This window comes from Lithobates pipiens, unplaced genomic scaffold (genome assembly GCF_037356315.1).
Source record: "Lithobates pipiens isolate NorthernLeopardFrog02 unplaced genomic scaffold, aLitPip1_a1.2 Scaffold_8, whole genome shotgun sequence".
Classification (NCBI taxonomy): Eukaryota; Metazoa; Chordata; class Amphibia; order Anura; family Ranidae; genus Lithobates; species Lithobates pipiens.
This window is the reverse complement of record NW_027507903.1, coordinates 72,712,230-72,731,927: the sequence shown is the minus strand read 5'-3', so window position 1 is coordinate 72,731,927 and position 19,698 is coordinate 72,712,230. Positions and strand designations below refer to the sequence as shown.

Here is a 19,698-nt window from a genome sequence, read left to right as displayed (position 1 = left end):
TCACCAGCACATGCGCACTGCTCTTTCAAGGGACGGCAAACTGAGTACGCTATCCCTTCAGATCCACTGTGCTGTAGTCGTGGCAGGAGTGACATCACAGCTCAGCCAGTCAAGCACCTGGAGCCCGGAAATCGGATAAACATGGAAGCCATGACAGCGCACCGCTGTAGGGCTTGGTTTTAAGGGAAGTCTTTTATAATGTGGTAGTATGTGCTGCGAATTATGTCAACTTGCAGGGGAAAGTTTTTTTTTTTTTATTTTTTTTTTTTTGTACCAAGTGTCGAAATAACTGCCAGAAATTCCTATGTGTTACATAGGAATGACTGTTAAATGCAGCCACTCTCATTTAAAATGGTACTACAGTCTACCGGTGTCACTGTGTAAATACAATTTAACATTGTATTTACTACTTCATTAATAATGTAAATCAAAGGTTCGATCTTTGATCTGCATGTGACATGTTTAGTATACTATATAATCTAAATTCCAGAGTACCATTTTTTTCACTTGCTGTTGATTTTTTGGTAAATGTACTACCGTATATACTCGAGTATAAGCCGAGATTTTCAGCCTCTTTTTTGAGGCTGAAAGTGCCCCCCTCGGCTTATACTCGAGTCATCGCTGTCTGCCCGCTCGATCAGCGTGTCGAGCAGACAGACAGCGGCCATTCTATTCAAAAGCCGCGCCTCCGGCTCCGCCTTCGCCTGTGATAGGCGGAACACTGAATTTCCCAGCAGCCTGTGTTCCGCCTATCACGGACGTCGTATCATCCTCGTACTACGGACGAGGATGATACGACGTCTGTGATAGGCGGAACACAGGCTGCTGGGAAATTCAGTGTTCCGCCTATCACAGGCGAAGGCGGCGGCGCAGCTTTTGAACTTTACAATGGCCGCCGACGAAGAGGGCACGGGACGGCACGGCACGGGACGGGACGGGACGGGGGCAAGGCAAGGCACGACACGGGACGGATGCAAGGAGGCAAGGCACGGCACGGGACGGAGGCAAGGAGGCAAGGCACGGGACGGAGGCTCGGGACAAAGGTAGGCTGGACACACACACACACACACACACACACACACACACACACACACACACACACACACACACACACACACACACACACACATGGATGGAGACACACACAGGGATGGATGGATGGAGACACACACACACAGGGATGGATGGATGGATGGATGGATGGAGACACACACACACAGGGATGGATGGATGGATGGATGGAGACACACACACACAGGGATGGATGGATGGATGGACACACACACACACAGGGATGGATGGACGGACACACAGGGATGGACGGACACACAGGGATGGACGGACACACACACAGGGATGGACAGGCATGTCTCACCCTCGGCTTATACACGAGTCAATAAGTTTGCCAGTTTTTTTGGGGGTAAATTGGGGGCCTCGGCTTATATTCGGGTCGGCCTATACTCGAGTATATACGGTATATAGTTTGTTTTTTTGCATTCATAGATGTCTTAATTTTATTTGATTTTTTTTTTTAAACAAAAAAAGTTTATTTTTAAGTTTCACGACAAACAAAGCAGTGGTGAAATCTCATCAACCATACATTAGGCACTCAATCATATTACAATCCAGTTGGCAGTATTGTGGCAAGTTGGTATCAGAATATCTATAGGGGGAAACAATCATCAGGAGCACATTGGAGGGAGCTGGAAGCACATGAGAGAGGGGAGGGAAAGCCCCAGATGTTTGAGGGCGGGGGGGAGGAAGGGGAGTGGGAGTGGGTGGGGGAAGTTGAGAATAAGCGGTAGAGAGGGGGTTCCACTTCCACTTTATCTAGGATTTATCAGCATTGAACATTATGTGTAGTTCTACCCATCGCAGATCAGCTGTACTACTAGATTCTGAGTCCTATCCCAGAGGCAACTGTCGTTCACGTACCCAGGCCGCCCATAGTTTATCAAATTTTTTGGGGCAATTACGTCCCATATATGTCAGCTTCTACAGTGGCATTGCTAGATCTATCAAGGTTTGCCATTTTTGGACTGTGGGGGGTAGGGGCCTTTTCCATTGTTATAGGATTGCTTTCCTAGCATAGAAAGCGGCATAGAATACAAATCGTTTTTTTAGATTGTGAGGCCTCCAGTGTGTCGCAGATGCCCTTAGATGTATTTACATGCTTTTCATATTACAGTGTAATATATTAAAAGATGATTGCAGCTTTTGACAAAAAATAATAAATGCTAAATTTTTTTGCAGGTTAAAAAATTTTCATTTATTTATTTTTGTTTAGGAGCCTGTAAAGCATTGCACCAGTGATCAGCAGATCGCTGATGCCATGCAGGTCTCCTGCAGATCTGTCAGTGTATTAGCTTGCTCGTACCTTGTACGAGGAGGCTGCTACATTCTGACAGGAAGACAGCACCGTGGTAGGTCATTGAAAACTACAGGCCACAAAGGCTGCTGGACCTTGTTTCCCATTCAGAGGACTGTGAATGAGTGATGTGGTGGGGCCCGCATGGCTCTGTTTTTTTTTTTTTTAATGGGGCAGCAGACACAGGGAGATGCCCGATCTGCTGTAACAGCTTGGATCGGGGAGAGGGGTTGGGCGCAGGGGCCGTGCATTCATAACATGTTACACCCTGAATATGGGTGTAACATAGTATGAAAGCTGAACTCCTTAATAAAAAAAAAAATATATATATATATATATTTTGTGTTGCTTTTTGCTGTCTTGAGCACAATATTCTACTTCAGTTGATGGAGTGCATTCCTAAACTTTAGCCAGCAGGATGTCATTCATCTTGTTTATTTATCTATAGCCATGATAAGGACATGGACCAAGTAACATAGAATGCCCAGATCTTTGACAATAAACATCTCTCAACAATCTTACTTAAACCAATTTATCAGAGCAGCTTCACCCATGTTTCTATTTATCTATCCTGACTGTTTACTATATTATCTATACTAATATAGGCCTTACTATTCAGAAGTTTCACCTTTCGGTCAGATTCCTATTAACTGCTTGCCATCATGCAATATTGACAGCTAAACATGTAGGAGATATAACCTTTCCTGCGAGAGCTTAAAGTGATTGTAAAGTCTCAGTTTTGTAAAGTCAACCTTCTTTGCTGCAGCTGCCCCAGAGTCCCCCTTCTTCTTACCTGAGCCCATCTGATCCAGCGATGTGTTAGTGCCGCTGTCTCTGTCCTCATTGAACAGATTTCATAGCAGTGGGAGCCCTTGGCTCTTGCTGCTGTCAATCGAATCCAGTGATGGGGGGGCGTGGCATTCACATGTGCCCCCATAGAAAGCAGCTTTCTGTAGGGGCACCCGATAAAGGGGATGAGCCAAGAGCATCAGCAGTGCACCCCAGAGGAGGATTGGGGCTGCTCTGTGCAAAACCCTTGCACAGAGCAGGTAAGAATAACGTTTGTTATTTCTATTTAACAGAAAAAAACAAACCTTCACAATCACTTTAAGACTAAATTATCTCTGTACTAGTCCTATACTGGGTCCTTCTTGCCCTCCTAGCTGTTCTCCTACCAATAGAACATTTAAAGAAACCTGTAGAGCAGGGATATGCAATTAGCGGACCTCCAGCTGTTGCAGAACTACAAATCCCATGAGGCATAGCAAGACTCTGACAGCCACAAGCATGACAACCAGAGGCAGAGGCATGATGGGACTTGTAGTTTTGCAACAGCTGGAGGTCCGCTAATTGCAGATCCCTGCTGTAGAGTTTTAGATGTGGTAAAATGTATCCTACAATACATTCAGGCTACCAGACAAAGAATAAAATACCGAAACTTCCTCATTCAGTTCCAACGGAATATTAAAGTATGCAAGGCTACAAAGCTTTCTATGCCTAGAAGAATCAGACAAGCCATCTGCCTCATACATGCAGATATAAACTACTTTTACCCAGAAGGCCCTTTTATAACAGGTTGGTTTTGTCTGTTTGGCTAAGTTTGCATCTGTAAAACGTTTGCGTAGCATCTGTGTGGTAAAGTTTCTTCCATGCCTTCTTGAGACAATGCGGACCTGGAGTAAGATAAATGGCTGATATGTATCCTTCTGCTCTAAGCCTGGCTTACAGCGGACTTTCAGTAAATTTTTCCTTATTTTAGTAAAATATATATATTTTTGCCTGCAAATACCTTATACAGCCACTTCCTCTTTCTTGTCTGGTAATTTGCCTAGGCTAATGACATCATGCACAGCTCTCTCTCACTCTTGTTAGAGTTTTCCAGCGGGGGGGGGTTAGGTGAGTGGAGGAGGGATGAGTCCTAGGAGAGCCAATGAGAGCTGCAGAGCTGGAGGGGGCTGGATGAGGGTGAAGATAACGGGAGACTGCAGAGATCCATGTGTATTCATCTAGAGAGGAGAAACGTGCAGGCGAGCAGTGGTGTGTGTGTGTGTGTGTGTGTTTGTGTGTGTGTCTGTATATGTGTAAATCCAGGAAGTGAACAGGCAGCAGCTTCAGTTGCCTACAGTTAAAATGGCTGCAGTCAGACTAGAGGTGCGCATCTTCACTGGTCATACGATTCGATTCCGCGATACATCATGATTACTGACGATGGTTTCCATCAAAAAAAAATTCTAACATTTAGAAGAACTAATTTTTTCACATTTTATCTGCTTTAAAAACAAAACAAAAAAAAAAAACACTCCCTGCATATTGTGGGACAGGGACATGGAAGAGTCCAGGATATGAGATAGAGGTAGGAACTGAAGGATGGAAGAATCCATGAATAATAAAGGAAGCATGGAAGATTCTAGGTATGGAGGAATCCATGGATAGAGAATGGAAGGCCAGAGGAGTCTGGAGAGAGGAACTGAAGGATGGAAGAGTGTGGGGATGGAGATGGAGGAATCCGTGGATAGGAACAGAAGGATGGAAGAGTTCAAAGATAAAAATGGTGGTGGGGGGGGGGGGGGGGACAGGACTGAAGGATGGAAGAATTAAAGAGAAGATGTTAAGATGATCATCACGGAGTCCTGCAGGTGAGGAATATCAGAGTTGGAGTATCTCCTGTGCTGTGCACATGGCAGGGTTTGGGGAGTGATGGTCTCCTCCTGGAGTCCAGGGTTGGGGTTGTCATAGTGCTTTCTGTATAAACATATTTTATTAAAGTGGAATTCCACCCAAATGTGAAACTTCCGCTTTAAGGAGTCCTGACCCCATTACATGTCACAACTGGCATGTCATTTCTTTTGGGGGGGGGTACCTAGTTTTCACAGGTATCCTGTCCCACTTCTGCTTAGGTCCCAGAAGATTGCCCGGCTATGCAGGACAGCGCCGTGAGGCATGCACACCCAGCTGTGAAGCTGCAAGCTGTCACAGCCGGATGCCCACAATAGTATTGCCAGCACCGTGGACAGGCGGGGTAGAGAAGGGAGGGTTTGGGTGGCCGCTTCGCTGGACCGTGGAACAGGTGAGTGTCTTTATATTAAAAGCCAGAAGATACACTTTTTTTGGTTGCTGACTTTTAATAAACAAAAAATTGACTGGAACTCCGCTTTGAATTAAAAATCTCACTCCTTTAAAAAGTGCACTAATCCGGTGCGCTACAGGCATTCACACACACTGCTGCTGGGAGGACAGGTGGGATTACAATCCACAGCTGACAAACAGCCCTGTGAAGTTCCCTGTGCTGACAGTTCCCTGGCTTCCCCGTTTGCACCTTCCGGCACACTAAGAGTTAACACACTGGCATGTGCAAACAAGGAAGCTGGGGAACTGTGAGCATGGAGTGTGCTGTTAAAATTCCTTTGTCTTAATAAATCCCGAATTACAATCCATTAAACACCTTAAAGTTGTTGTAAATCTCATACATGAAGTATGAACAAAGCATATGCCTCTACAGAGTGTCCCATGGCATGCTGCATGTGCTTTTAAAAAAATATGGAACTTCATACCGCATTTCTCAGTGTGTGTACACATGCCTCTCATGTGACTGCCCGGCCCAACACTCTTCTCTCTCCTCTCACGTCTCTCCTGATGTCAGTGGGGAATTCTCAGCCCCGCCCACTGACTGTAGCTATCAGAAGAGAGGCGGGCAGGGCTGAGAATTCCCCGCTGACGTCAGGAGAGAGGCGGGCCGGGCAGTCACATAAGCGGCCGTACACTGTACACACACTGAGAAATGCGGTATGAAGCTCCATATTTTTTAAATAGCACATACAGCTGGGCACGGGACACTCTATAGAGGGATATGCTTTGTTCATACTTCATGTTTGAGATTTACAACAACTTTAAGGTGTTTAACTTTCTTAAATGTGCTTTTCAGATGTCTTTCCCCATAAGATCCATGACAATACTTGAGTTTCCCTCCTTGTATTAGTTTGATTTTTAGCTTGTAAACCTTTTCCCATTGTAACCATGCTAGGAATAATGCAATGGAATATACTGAGGAAGTTGAGCAAATATTTACTTACTCTTGTGTTCTATCCCTTTCCAGGTGGGTAGATCTCAGATTGCTGTCATTGAGGTTATGGAGAGGGAGAAATTTAAGTTTCTACTAAATGTAACATTCAAATGTAAAATGTAAATTTCGAGAAATTTTAAACAGTGCCTTTCTGATATACAATACTAAATGTATTTAGAAGATTTTTTATATATATATATATATATATATATATATATATATATATATATATATATATATATATATATATATATATATATATATAATACACATATACATATTATTATAATATATTGAATTTACCATGCTTTTCTTTTCATACAGACCATTGGTAATCTCCACTGAAGAGTTTGGTAAATTGTGGCCGACACTGTCCAATGATGTGAAGGAGAAAGTTCAGGTCTCAAATCCCCAAAAGTCTCTTCATGAATTGTTTCATGTCTTGCAACACAAACTAAACCTTCATGTTGTACAAGTTATAGGTAGGTAAAATTAGACTATTGAACGTGTCTATATAAGTTTGAATGGTTTTGCTTGAAACATTAATTCACTTCTATTTCTGGTTCTGTCCCCATTCATGTTTGTTTCCATGTTTATATTAAAATCATGTGATTGTTACCTCTTGCATTTCCTCCTCGTTAGGGATGATCTCGGGTATGCTGTCACTGTACTGGGCCAATCGTAAGTGGCCAAGGCATTTCCTGCCCTGCAGCTGCACATACATATACCCTTTGTATACAGTGCCTTGATAAAGTATTCATACCCCTTGAAATTTTCCATATTTTGTCATGTTGCAACCAAAAATTTAAATTTTCTTAGGATTTTATGTGAAAGACCAACACAGTGGCACTTAATTGTGAAGTAAAAGGAAAATGATAAATGGTTTTCAAAATGTTTTACAAATAATAAATCTGAAAAGTGTGCCGTGAATTTTTATTCAGCCCCCTTTACTCAAATACTCCTAACCATAATCAAATTGAACCAATTGCCTTCAGAAGTCATCTAATTAGTAAACAGAGTCCACCTACATGTAGTTTAATCTCGGTATAAAAACAGCTTTTCTGTGAAGCACTCAGGTTTGTTAACCTTAGTGAACAAACAGCATCATGAAGGCCAAGGAACACACCAGACAGGTCAGGGATAAAGTTGTGGAGAAGTTTAAAGCAGGGTTAGGTTAAAAAAAAATATCCCAAGCTTTGAACATCTCACGAAGCACTGTTCAATCCATTATCTGAAAATGGAAAGAGTATGGCACAACTGCAAGCCTACCAAGACCTGGCCATCCACCTAAGCTGACAGGCCAGGCAAGGAGAGCATTAATCAGAGAAGCAGCCAAGAGGCCCATGATAACTGTGGAGGAGCTGCAGAGATCCACAGCTCAGGTGGGAGAATCTGTCCCCAGGACAACTATTGCACCCCACAAATATGGCCTTTATGGATGAGGGGCAAGAAGAGACATTTTTGAAAGCAAGCCATAAGAAGTACCATTTTTTCTTTTTGCGAGAAGCCATGTGGGGGACAAAGAAAATGCGGAAGAAGGTGCTCTGGTCAGATGAGGCCAAAATTTAACTAGGGAAGCTGGTCAGAGGTGATGGGAAGGTGGATGGAGCCAAATACAGAGCAATCTTAGAAGAAAACCTGTTAGTCTGTAAAAGACTTGCAACTGAGGCGGAGGTTCACCTTCCAGCAGGGCAACGACCCTAAACATACAGCCGGAGCTACAATGGAAAGGTTTAGGTCAAAGCATATTCAAGTGTTAGAATGGCGGCCCAGTCAAAGTCCAGACCTAAATCCAATTGAGAATCTGTGGCAAGACTTGAAAATTGCTGTTCAGATGTTCTCCATCCAATCTGACAGAGCTTGAGCTATTTTGCAAATAATGGGTAAAAATTTAATTCTCTAGATGTGCAAAGCTGGTAGAGACATCCCCAAAAAGTCTTGCTGCTGTAATTGCTGCAAAAGGTGGTTCTACAAAGTATTGACTGGGGGGGGGGGCTGAATACAAACATTTTGAAAACCATTTAACATTTTATTCCCGCTTCACAATTATGTGCCACTTTGTGTTGGTCTATTACATAAAATCCCAATAAAATACATTTATGTTTTTAGTTGTAACATGAAACAATGTGGCACTGTATGTACAACTGCAGACTAGGATCCAAACACACCCAATCTCATCAGACCACATGCTCTCTGCTGTGTGAAGTTCATTACTAGCACTGCTGCCGACTGATCCTCATTTTACATATTATCTCTTCCATAGTTTACTGTAAGAATCTTATTGAGACCACCTTCCCTGAAACACCCATAAGAGGCCAGCTCTCTGTGGTTGGATTGCATTAGGCCCCTTTCACACGGGCTGTCCGATCAGGTCCGCCTGTCCGTTTTTACAAGCGGTCCTGATCAGGCCCTCCAGTCTTCCCTATGGTGCGGCGAATGTCAGCGGTGTCCTGTCTACTGACATCCGCCACTATCCGATTCTGTCCGCCAAATCCAGATGGATGGTGGTTCTATTTTCCATCCGTCTGGTGAATTGGATCGGATATAATCGAATGAAAATGGACCGGCAGTCCTCCCCATAGAGGAGTGTCTGTCTCCACTCTGCGTAGCGAGCAGAGATGGACCTAAAAAAAAAATCCACCTGCTCAGCTGGAATTAGCTGAGCGATCCCCCGCTGAGCAAGCGGGGTCTGCCAAACGGAGGCGGACGTGTAAAAGGGGCCTTACAGGTTTGGAAACGCACTGTTCTCCCAAATGTAGCTCTTTTCGGCGGTTGACCATCTTCATCCGGAGGAGAAAGCAGAGAGCGCTTAATTTTATGCCTAAACTGACTAACCCTATCCTATCCATTAATCCCCTAGTTACCACATCCCATAAATCACCTTAAATTCAGTAAATAAAATATATTTTTTTTAGCTTAATTTCTCAATTAAAACTTACCCACTGAAATACATTATAAATTTAGCTATAAATAACAATTTACCTTGAAATACATATTTAAACCTTTCAGGTACAGTTTCCCAACTTGTACATCTACTCGCCCTATTTTCTATTTAGCAAACTGAATGTCACCCCCTCTCCAATTCACTTGGATTTGTTGGATAGCTGCAAACTGTGAGAGTTAAGTCCTTTATTGTGACACTTCCTAAAGAGCTTTAGTGCACTCTGGATATTCTTGTCTTTGATAATAACCTAGATTTGCTATCTGGATCCATGAGAAGAAAAAAAGACGGGGTGTTGGGGTGAAAAGTAAGTTCTGATGAGGAAATGGTAAAACTCCACTCACAAAGTGGGAATGAGAAATGTAATTGGACAGTGTGGTGTGGATTCATCTGGAGAGTTCCAGGCAGGACGTAACTGTGTTTGGTATTTTGTAGCTCACACTGATGCAGCCCCACAACAAATGAAAAAGGTTTGTTAATTTATTACAGTGCACTCTTTAAAGGTAGATGTGGGGACATTGAGGCTGCCCAGGTGTGTGCTAATTGCAAAAAAACAAATGGTAGTAGATTCCATATCGGTGGACAAGATATGTTCGATTGGACCGTTTATTGTAGATGAATGAAATACCTATTTAGATTTTTGAAGAACAGTTTGTTACACAAATTTCCATTTTTTTCTTTTTTTTTTTTTTAATACATTTTTGAGCATGCACCTCTACTCTTTCTGTGTTTTATCCATTGTAGTCTAAAATGGTCAAGACACGTGATTATCGGCTTTGTAGGGATTTTAGAACCTTAAATATAGTCACCCTAACTGTGTATGCTAAAGAAAATGCATAAGGAAGCCCATTAGGCTGTACAAGCAGTCCCCAAGTTACAAACTGTCTCTTGCATATGGCTTGTACTTACAATTGGTGGGAGACAACTGGAAATGAGGAAATCTACCTCTAAGAAGGGAAATTCACTCCTGTAAGAGTTATCATGGGAAAAGGGTACCTCCACTGATGCTTCATCACCAGTCCTTGTTTCCACAATAACCCAAAATATTCAAAAGCCAATTGTCAGGACAGAAAGTGAGGTGAAATATTCTGAACAGGGGCACAGGCAGCAAAACAAACATTACAGGGGTGTTACCCTTCCCTATGCTATCCAAAAAATATACTTTTTGTCTGGAGTTAAACTTATAAAAATGTACCTGTTCCAATTTTCATACAAATTCAACTTAAAGAGGAGTTACAACCAAAAATGTAACTTCTGCTGTCTGGATTCCTCACCTCCACAAGGCTTCACTTCCTAATTTCCCTTACTTAAGATGGTGGCGACTCCACCCGGAGCCGAGGAATGGGTTCGTTTCGGGTGAGGACATTGCGGGGTCCCTGGACAGGTAAGTATCCTTATTTTAAAAGTCAGCAGATGCATTATTTGTAGCTGCTGACTTTAAATCTTGTTTGTAACCTGGGGACTGCCTGTATTTACTTTAAAGGGTAAGTTCACCTTTACAGGAAAAATCTGTAAGGTGAACTTACTCAGGAGCCCCTCTTTACCCCCCCCCCCCCCAGTCTTGCTGATCTGGAGCGTGGCAATCTCCCGTTATGAGCCCTGGTGTAGCCGCCTCATGTGTCCAGGGCTTAGAAATCCCCTTTGCTTAAGCTCCAAAACGTACCCCGTCAGGCGGTACGTTTAGGAGTGTTCTAATTGGTTGGTGCCATCACATGGGCGGCGCCTGTCAATCAGAAACCCGCATAGCCCATCCTTTCAGCAGGGAAGAAGAGGAGAGAAAGCCGCTGGAATTTATAAGACCCGGACCCGTGAGGCAGCTATACCAGGGCTCCTAATGGGAAATCGACGCGCTCCAGGTCAGTGGGACTGGGGGCGTGAGGAGGGGGTCCTGTGTAAGTTCATCTTACAGATTTTTCCATAAAGGTGAACTTACCCTTTAAGTGGAACTTGTAATATTATTGATCCTGATTCCTGTCATAAAATATCTCGCCTCTTTAGGGCCTGTGTGTGGTGACGTGTGTTCTGACAAAAGTTATGACAATTCATGTTTTGTCTGTCATTTATTACTACTATCTTATTTCAATCATGTGCATTGCTTTAAGGTGATGAAGGGATAGTCGCATGCCAGCTGCTGCCCTCCGTCCCGTCTCTGCTGCATTGTCACCTCCAGGAAGGAATGCTGCTTCTGTGGATAAGATCGTCATCTTCTGCTTTATCGGACTGCTTACTTTATCAATGCCAAAAAGCACTTGAGGACCACTAAAACTTGATGTGCCTCCTCTTTAAGTTTACATGTTTGTATTATATTGTGAACCAAAGCAATGCTGCTATTGGATCGAAGATGTATGACTCTTGTACAGGATAACTTAAGACCTTGAAGAAGCATTGATTTTTATTGATAGATATTACAACAATTTTGTACCTGTAAGTTATTGATAATTGATTGATATATTGGTTTGCAGTACAATGAATGTAAACAGGTTTTTATTTTTTTATGCTCTTAAGTTGAAAATCTTCACGTCGGATACCTTGAGCTGTATTAATTATTGCTGTATAAGTTCTCACCAGGGGTATGACATGGATCTTTACCCTCCATAAAGTAATAAGCCAGCAATACAGTGTTTAAACATATTCAGTAGTATTGTCCGTACAATTATGAAAGTGCATGTAAAGCATTAAAGGAGAACTCCAGATAGTTTAAAAACTGTAAATAATCTTACTTGGTATATTACTTAAAGTAAACCTGTAAAGGGAGAAAGATGAGTTGCCACTGCTGACCTACTTCTGAACATGGTTGTTCCATAGCAGTAATCCTGTTTTTAGCTAAGTCAATAGTCCTTCTCTATATTTGTTCCATAATTGTTGTCGACTTGGAGTATTAAAGTGATTGTAAAGTTTCTTCTTTTTTTTTTTTTCTAGTTTCTTAAAAAAATAAACTTGTTATACTTACCTGCCCTGTGCATAGGTTTTGCACAGAGCAGCCCCCATTCCCCTCTTCTGGGGTCCCCTGCCAGTGCTTCTGGCTCCACCCTTCCACTGAGTGCCCCCATAGCAAGACTCTTGCTTTGGGAGCACTCGTCCATGCTCACCCCCCGCTCCCTCGTCATTGGCTCTGATTGACAGCAGTGGGAACCAATGGCTACTGCTGCTCTATGTGAGCCAATTAGGAGTGAGAGTGCCTTGGCTCTCATGCATATCGCTGGATTGAGATCAGGCTTAGGTATTTACTTTTTTTGGGGGGGGCTAGCTGCATGCAGACTTAAAAAAAAAAAAAAAAACCTTTTGCCTTTACAACCACTTTAAAGCCCAGAGGGTCAGTATTACAACCAAACAACAAACATTTTCAAAAGGACAGGCAAGCTTTTTTAGCCACATAATTTTTTCCATGACAGGTTTTCTTTAAAAAAAAAAAATAGCTGGTATTAAAATGCTGCAATAGACCTTGAGCTAATAGTTACTAATCACTTGTCAATATACACTATGTATATTTCCTCTGTGAGTGGAGAAAGGACTGCTATTGGAGTAAATGGTAGCTTGCGTAATGGCTAGGTTGTTGTCTTGATTCTACACAATTCATTTCCAATACAGGCCTAAAACTTTGGGTGGCAATATTTTTTTTCCCAAAGTTTAGCATTACAACATTACATAAAATGGATTGTTCTTCTCATTGTACTGTATATAGGTGACCAGACTATTCCTGGAGTTCTCCTTTAGCTGTGCTTTATAGCCTAACCTTTCATTAATGTCTTCTTACTGCTTTCTCTGCAGGCTTCCTTGCCTTCCATCTTATTTCTGTGACCTTTGCTCCCCAGTAGACTTTATATTGAAGATCAGTTACAATTTTTTTTTTCAAGGACAAAGCTTGCCTGTAATGAAGTGTGTCCCATGTCCTTCTAGCTGTTGCATACTATAGAAATCTTCTCCACACAGCAGTAATCTTCCTGTACTGCAAGGTTAATGCTGCGAGGGTGAAAGAGTTGCACCTCTCACCCACCACCTCCATTCATAGAACTTGTACAATTCTTTCCCAGAACACAGAGTGTTCACATCAGAGGCTGGTGTCAGGTTTGCACTTAAGGAAAAAAAAGGGTTTACCCTTTCCATTTCTCCAGCCATTATCCACACTGTTGATTATTGCTGTTTTCTTTAGTTAGGCTAAATCACTCCAGGTGGAGAGCTGCCTGTTGACATCTTAGCAGCCTTATTTATTTACTTCTTTTTGTGCCTTTTGAATGGAATGTGTACATAAAGATGCTTAATGTGTTTTTACCTTTTTTATGCCATTTTTTTTGTTAATGCAATGTCAGTGCTTAATGGCTATGTTATAGGAACACAGCTTTTATTGATTGACATTAGTTCTAATCTTATCATTAATTTAACGAAGGCAGTCATTGACTAGCATAATATCTGCCAATGCCATAACCCACACGACAATTCATGGTTTTCATTTTTATAATAGCAGCTGCATGACAATCACATTGCTATGTAAGATTCCTCCCCTTATTAACTACTTTGTAAAAATAAAATAAAAATTATAGATATTCCCATTTCTGCAGCACAAAAGTAGTAACCTGTCTTTCTATGAAATGGACATCTACAGAAAAGCATAAAAATGCTAAGGGAAGGTTTTGGTTGCTGAACGTCTTTGTATAAAAAGGGATAAACTTTCTGGGGAAAAAAAACAACTGTTCATCAGGTATAACCAGTCATACTTTTACTACTAATCAGTGGTGGTGGGTGCTATAAATTTGTTTGGGGGGGGGGGCGGGCACAAACACCTCTAGGTCTGCACTCACCAGAGGGCGCTGTGAGACTGACCTACAAACTGAGTCCTCCAGCAGTCACTGCTCCCCTGATACCTGGCGGGTTTCAGGTTAACTGGGTTGACACGAGAAGCCGGAAAAACGGAAGTTACATTGTATATCCCTGTATGTTGTGCTCATTCAGGTGCTTATCTAATAGTTTTATGAAACTATCGATGCCCCGTACTGAGACCACCGCCTGTGGAAGAGAATTCCACATCCTTGCCGCTCTTACAGTAAAGAACCCTCTATGTAGTTTAAGGTTAAACCTCTTTTCTTCTAATTTTAATGAGTGGTCACGTGTCTTGTTGAACTCCCTTCCGCAAAAAAGTTTTATCCCTATTGGATCACTGGTATGGTATTTGAAAATTGTAATTCTATCCCTTCTCAAGCGTCTCTTCTCCAGAGAGAATAGGTTCAGTGCTTGCAACCTTTCTTCGTAACTATCCTCCAGACCCTTTTATTAGCTTTTTTGCTCTCCTTTGTACTTGTTCCATTTTCAGTACATCATCCTTCCTGAGGACTGGTGCCCAGAACTGGACCGCATACTCTAGTAGAGAATTATCGCTTTATTCCTGGAGTTAATCCCTTTTTTTTAATGCATGCCAATATTCCGTTTTCTTAGGATCAGCAATGGCATACGATGCCAAGCTGCTGCTATCATCTACCGTATATACTCGAGTATAAGCCGAGATTTTCAGCCTCTTTTTTGAGGCTGAAAGTGCCCCCCTCGGCTTATACTCGAGTCATCGCTGTCTGCCTGCTCGATCAGCGTGTCGAGCAGACAGACAGCGGCCATTCTATTCTAATTCAAAAGCCGCGCCTCCGGCTCCGCCTTCGCCTGTGATAGGCGGAACACTGAATTTCCCAGCAGCCTGTGTTCCGCCTATCACGGACATCCGCTCATCCTCGTACTACGGACGAGGATGAAAGGATGGCCGTGATAGGCGGAACACAGACTGCTGGGAAATTGTGTTCCGCCTATCACAGACAGGGAGGCGCGGCATTTGAACAGGAAAATGGGCGCCGACGAAGAGCGGTGATCCTGGGACGGGACCGGACGGAGGCTCGGCTCGGCTCGGGACGGGACGGGACCGGACGGAGGCTCGGGACCGGACGGAGGCTGGGGACACAGGTAGGCTGGACACACACACACACACACACACACACACACACACACACACACACACACACACACACGGATGGACACACACACACACACACACACACACGGATGGACACACACACACACACGGATGGACACACACACAGGGATGGATGGATGGACACACACACAGGGATGGACAGGCATATCTCACCCTCGGCTTATACACAAGTCAATAGGTTTCCCAGTTTTTTGGGGGTAAATTGGGGGCCTCGGCTTATACTCGGGTCGGCCTATACTCGAGTATATACGGTACTTGGACCCCCAGGTCCTTTTCCATTCTAGATTTCCCCAGACGTTCTCCCCCTTAGTGTACAGATTGCATTCATATTTTTGCCACCCAAATGCATTATTTTACATTTTTCTACATTAAACCTCATTTGCCATGTAGTTGCCCACCCCATTAATTTGTTCAGATCTTCTTGCAAGGTTTCCACATCCTGTGGAGAAGTTATTGCCCTGCTTAGCTTAGTATCGTCCACAAATACAGAGATTGAACTGTTTACCCCGTCCTGGTCATTTATGAATAAATTAAACAGGATTGGCCCCAGCACAGAAACCTGTGGGACCCCACTACCCACCCCTGACCATTCCGAGTATTCCCCATTTATCACCACCCTCTGAACTTGCCCTTGTAGCCAGTTTTCAATCCATGGTCCATGGCAACGGACCTTATTTTGTACAGTAAACGTTTATGGGGAACTGTCTCAAATGCTTTTTACAAAATCCAGATACACAACGTCTACAGGCCTTCCTTTATCTAGATGGCAACTCACCTCCTCTTCAAAGGTTTCGATTGGTTTGGCAAGAACAATCCTTCATGAATTCATGCTGATTACTGCTAATGATACCATTTTCATTTCTAAAATCTTGTATATAGTGCCTTGTCATCCCCTCCAAGAGCTTGCATACTATTGATGTTAGGCTAACTGGTCTGTAATTCCCAGGGATATATTTTGGGCCCTTTTTAAATATTGCTGCTATGTTGGCTTTTCTCCAATCCACTGTCAGTAGACTACATAAAAATTAGGAAAAATGGTCTGGCAATTACTTGACCAAGTTCCCTACGTACCCTCGGGTGCAAGCCATCCGGTCCCAGTGATTTATTAATCATGCAATGGCGAATATTGATTTGCTAAAATCACAAGAGGGAGGGTTCAGGGCACAGTCCTCTGTGCCTTGAGGAGATTCTTAAACAAGCCAATTAGAGCCTCAGGCTCTAATCACATGCTTGTGAAAAAAATGATGGACCTAATAGAAACCCATTAGTTTGGCGCCCCGCACACTGCATTGAGTGCACACACAGAACAATTCATTGTTTAATAAATTATAATATGACTAACATTTTCTAACTTTAAGATTTAAAAAAATGTTAGGCATTATCAATTATTTAATAATTGTTCTATGATTATGCAAACTAACTTAGGGAACTGGGGGGGGCACCACTGCTAACAATAATAAATATATATATATATATATATATATATATTGACTCTTATTGTTGGCGGACCTCACTTCCACCACCTAATGTAGGGACTAAGCATAGAAAGCTTCTTCCACTGTACAATGGCCTAGGTCACAGCTAATATGAGTAGCCACACAAGACAAGAAATCAGATATCCTTACATATGCCTGGTAGTTATGCAGCTAGCACCACCACCAATAAAAATGAAACTGGGAAATGGAAAATCCTGTTTTTGTATTAATTAAAATAATGTACGTTATTCATCTGACTGCAGATTTATTGCTGCTAATTTTTGTACCCCGCTCATGTATCCTTGCAGGGAGGAGAATTGCATTTTTATATATATATATATATATATATATATATATATATAGCGACAAATTATATGGGCTTTAATGGCTTTAAATGTTTTTCTGTATATTATATCTACTTTTAATCTAAATTAAAAATAGAAATAACCGTTTAATACGTTTTAGACTAAATAACTGTAAAACGTTTTATCTCAATGGAAACCACTTTTATTCTGTTCCTACAAACTATAACTCAACTTGTTTCCAGGAAACATTCACTTTAGTGTGTGTTATTCTCATTGAGCAGTTTCATTAGTCGCTCTCTTGCAGGCACAGTCCAGATAAACGCCTGACATACAGTGACTCCGTTTATCACTTGCTCCACTTGGTTTTATAACAATTTCCTGACCTGTTTGACTGCAGATTTCATATTTTTCTGCCTCTTCACAATTTACTTACTTTGGACATTTGCTCTCATTCAACTTATTCCCAGTTTATATGCCATACTGTTCCAGGACCTTCTCTCCCAACACAAGAGGTTTATTTACTAAATGCAAATCCACTTTGCTGTAGATCTGAGGGGGACATGCAAGGAAAAAAAAAAAAAAAGCATTTTTGCTTGTACATGATTGGATGATAAAATCAGCAGAGCTTCCTGCTTAGCTTTACAGTGACTGTACTTCAAAGTGCACTTGTAGTGCAGATTGGCTTTGCCTTTAGTAAATCAACCCCACTGTCTCTTTTGATGGCCCAATTTTCACTGGTTCTTTATTTCTTCTCTAAGCTGGCAATGCATGTTAGAGCAAGCAAAGGATTAGTTCACCAAAAAAAAACTGCCTATGTAGGTAAGGGATGTCTATAGATAAAAACAAACTGTGCACCTTTGACCAAAGTTGAATAATGATCCTTGCTACAGGCATAGGCCATTTACATACCACCTGAAGCCTGAGGCTAGGACGTTGTTAAAGCCTCCTACGTGCTACTAGTTGTTTTTTTCATTCAGCCCAGCAGGTTGAGCGAAAACAAAAACTGACCGCTCAGGTTGGAGCCTATGTACTAACAATCCAATGTTAGTACAGCGATCTCCCCTGCTCTGCTAGTTTGTTCTGAAAGGGGGGCGGTCCACCCTCCACAACACTCCAATCGGTGCTCTCAGCCATTGGCTGAGAGTGATTATTGTGACCCGGGACTACTATTGAATTGGCAGTTACTGCCTGACATTCGACCCCTGTATACTAAGCTTTAGACACTCCAAACTGTTATTGTTCACCCCTGCTATCAAAGAAATGTTATATTAGTAATCGCTTACTGCCCTCGTTCAAGGTGGCCTGAAAGGCTAACCTCCTGCATCCTTGTGCCAGGTCAGGGACTCCTCCCGGTAGTGAATGTTAGATCAAGAAGACAGCACTATAGCCAACACAAAAGAAAGAGAAAAAAAAAACCTCAGCAGTGGCCGTGTCCATTTATCATTCATTACTGGTACCTATTATGTGTGTATTATTTGCCAATGTATCTTTTATATAATATAGGGAATGGTACAAAGTTTGATGCTTTCCATCTGTGCATAATTGCTTTTAAATCACTTTGTGGGGCAGCAAGGTGGCTTACTGGTTAGCACTTCCACTTAGCAGCACTAGGGTCATTGGTTCAAAGCCCAACCATGGCACTACCTGCACAGAGGTTGCATGTTCTCCCTGTGCCTGAGTGGGTTTTCTCCGGGTACTCTGGTTTCCTATCACACTCCAAAGACATGCTGGTAGGTCAATTGGCTCCTGTCTAAATTATGTATGAATGTGAGTTAGGGACCTTAGATTGTAAGCTCCTTGAGGGCAGGGACTGATGTGAATGTAAATAAAATATATATAGTGCTGCATAAATTGACGACATTATATAAGCGCCTGACATAAATAATTAATAAAAACTGGTGTCTAAAGAAGGGTTCTTCAATCACAATTAAAGGGTAAGTTCACCTTTACAGAAAAATCTGTAAGATCAACTTACACATGGCCCCCCGACTCAGTCCTGCTGACCTGCCCGCCCGTTAGGAGGTACGTTTAGGAGCATTCTCATTGGTATACGCTGACCAGTCAGAAATCGCGTAGCCCGCCCTCTTGGCGGGGAAGAAGAGGAGAGAAAGTTGAGAGGATTTCTAAGCCCCCAGGGCCATGAGTCGGCTATACCGGGGCTCATAATGGGCGATTGCCACGATGCAGGTAAGTGGGGGGGGGGGGGGGCGAGCGAGGTGTGGATCCTGTGTAAGTTCACCTTACAGATTTTTCTGTTAAGGTGAACTTACACTTTAAGTTATGGCACTGACATCGCCAGGCTAAATACTGTGCTGCATTGACTTTATAGCGCAAAAATAAACTCTCTTATACAATGGTAATGACGTGATGTGCTTTATTTTAAATACTTATAATCTTCTGTCTCTGCAAGAGCTGCTGAAGCTAACTTGTCTAGCCAGTAGGTAGCACTTCTAAAATGGATTAGGAGACGTGGTATATAACACATTCTAATAGGATTGTTTTACAATCTGAAGTAATCTGCCGTGATTAAAAATAAAGAACATTCTCAGTATGATCCCTTGTAGAAAGCTATGAATAAACT

The 19,698-nt window shown here is 42.4% G+C and overlaps 1 protein-coding gene across 1 annotated transcript in view; it reads left to right on the top strand.

Annotated features, from left to right (window-relative positions):
* AP4E1 (adaptor related protein complex 4 subunit epsilon 1) overlaps positions 1 to 13,932 on the top strand; it is a 133,968-nt gene extending 120,036 nt beyond the window's left edge. Inside the window, exons 20-21 of the mRNA XM_077468399.1 lie at positions 6,753 to 6,910; positions 11,472 to 13,932. Coding sequence (XP_077324525.1) covers positions 6,753 to 6,910; positions 11,472 to 11,632 — 319 coding nt within the window. The 3' untranslated portion in view covers positions 11,633 to 13,932. The remainder of the gene's footprint in view (positions 1 to 6,752; positions 6,911 to 11,471) is intronic.
* The last annotated feature ends 5,766 nt before the right edge of the window (positions 13,933 to 19,698 follow it).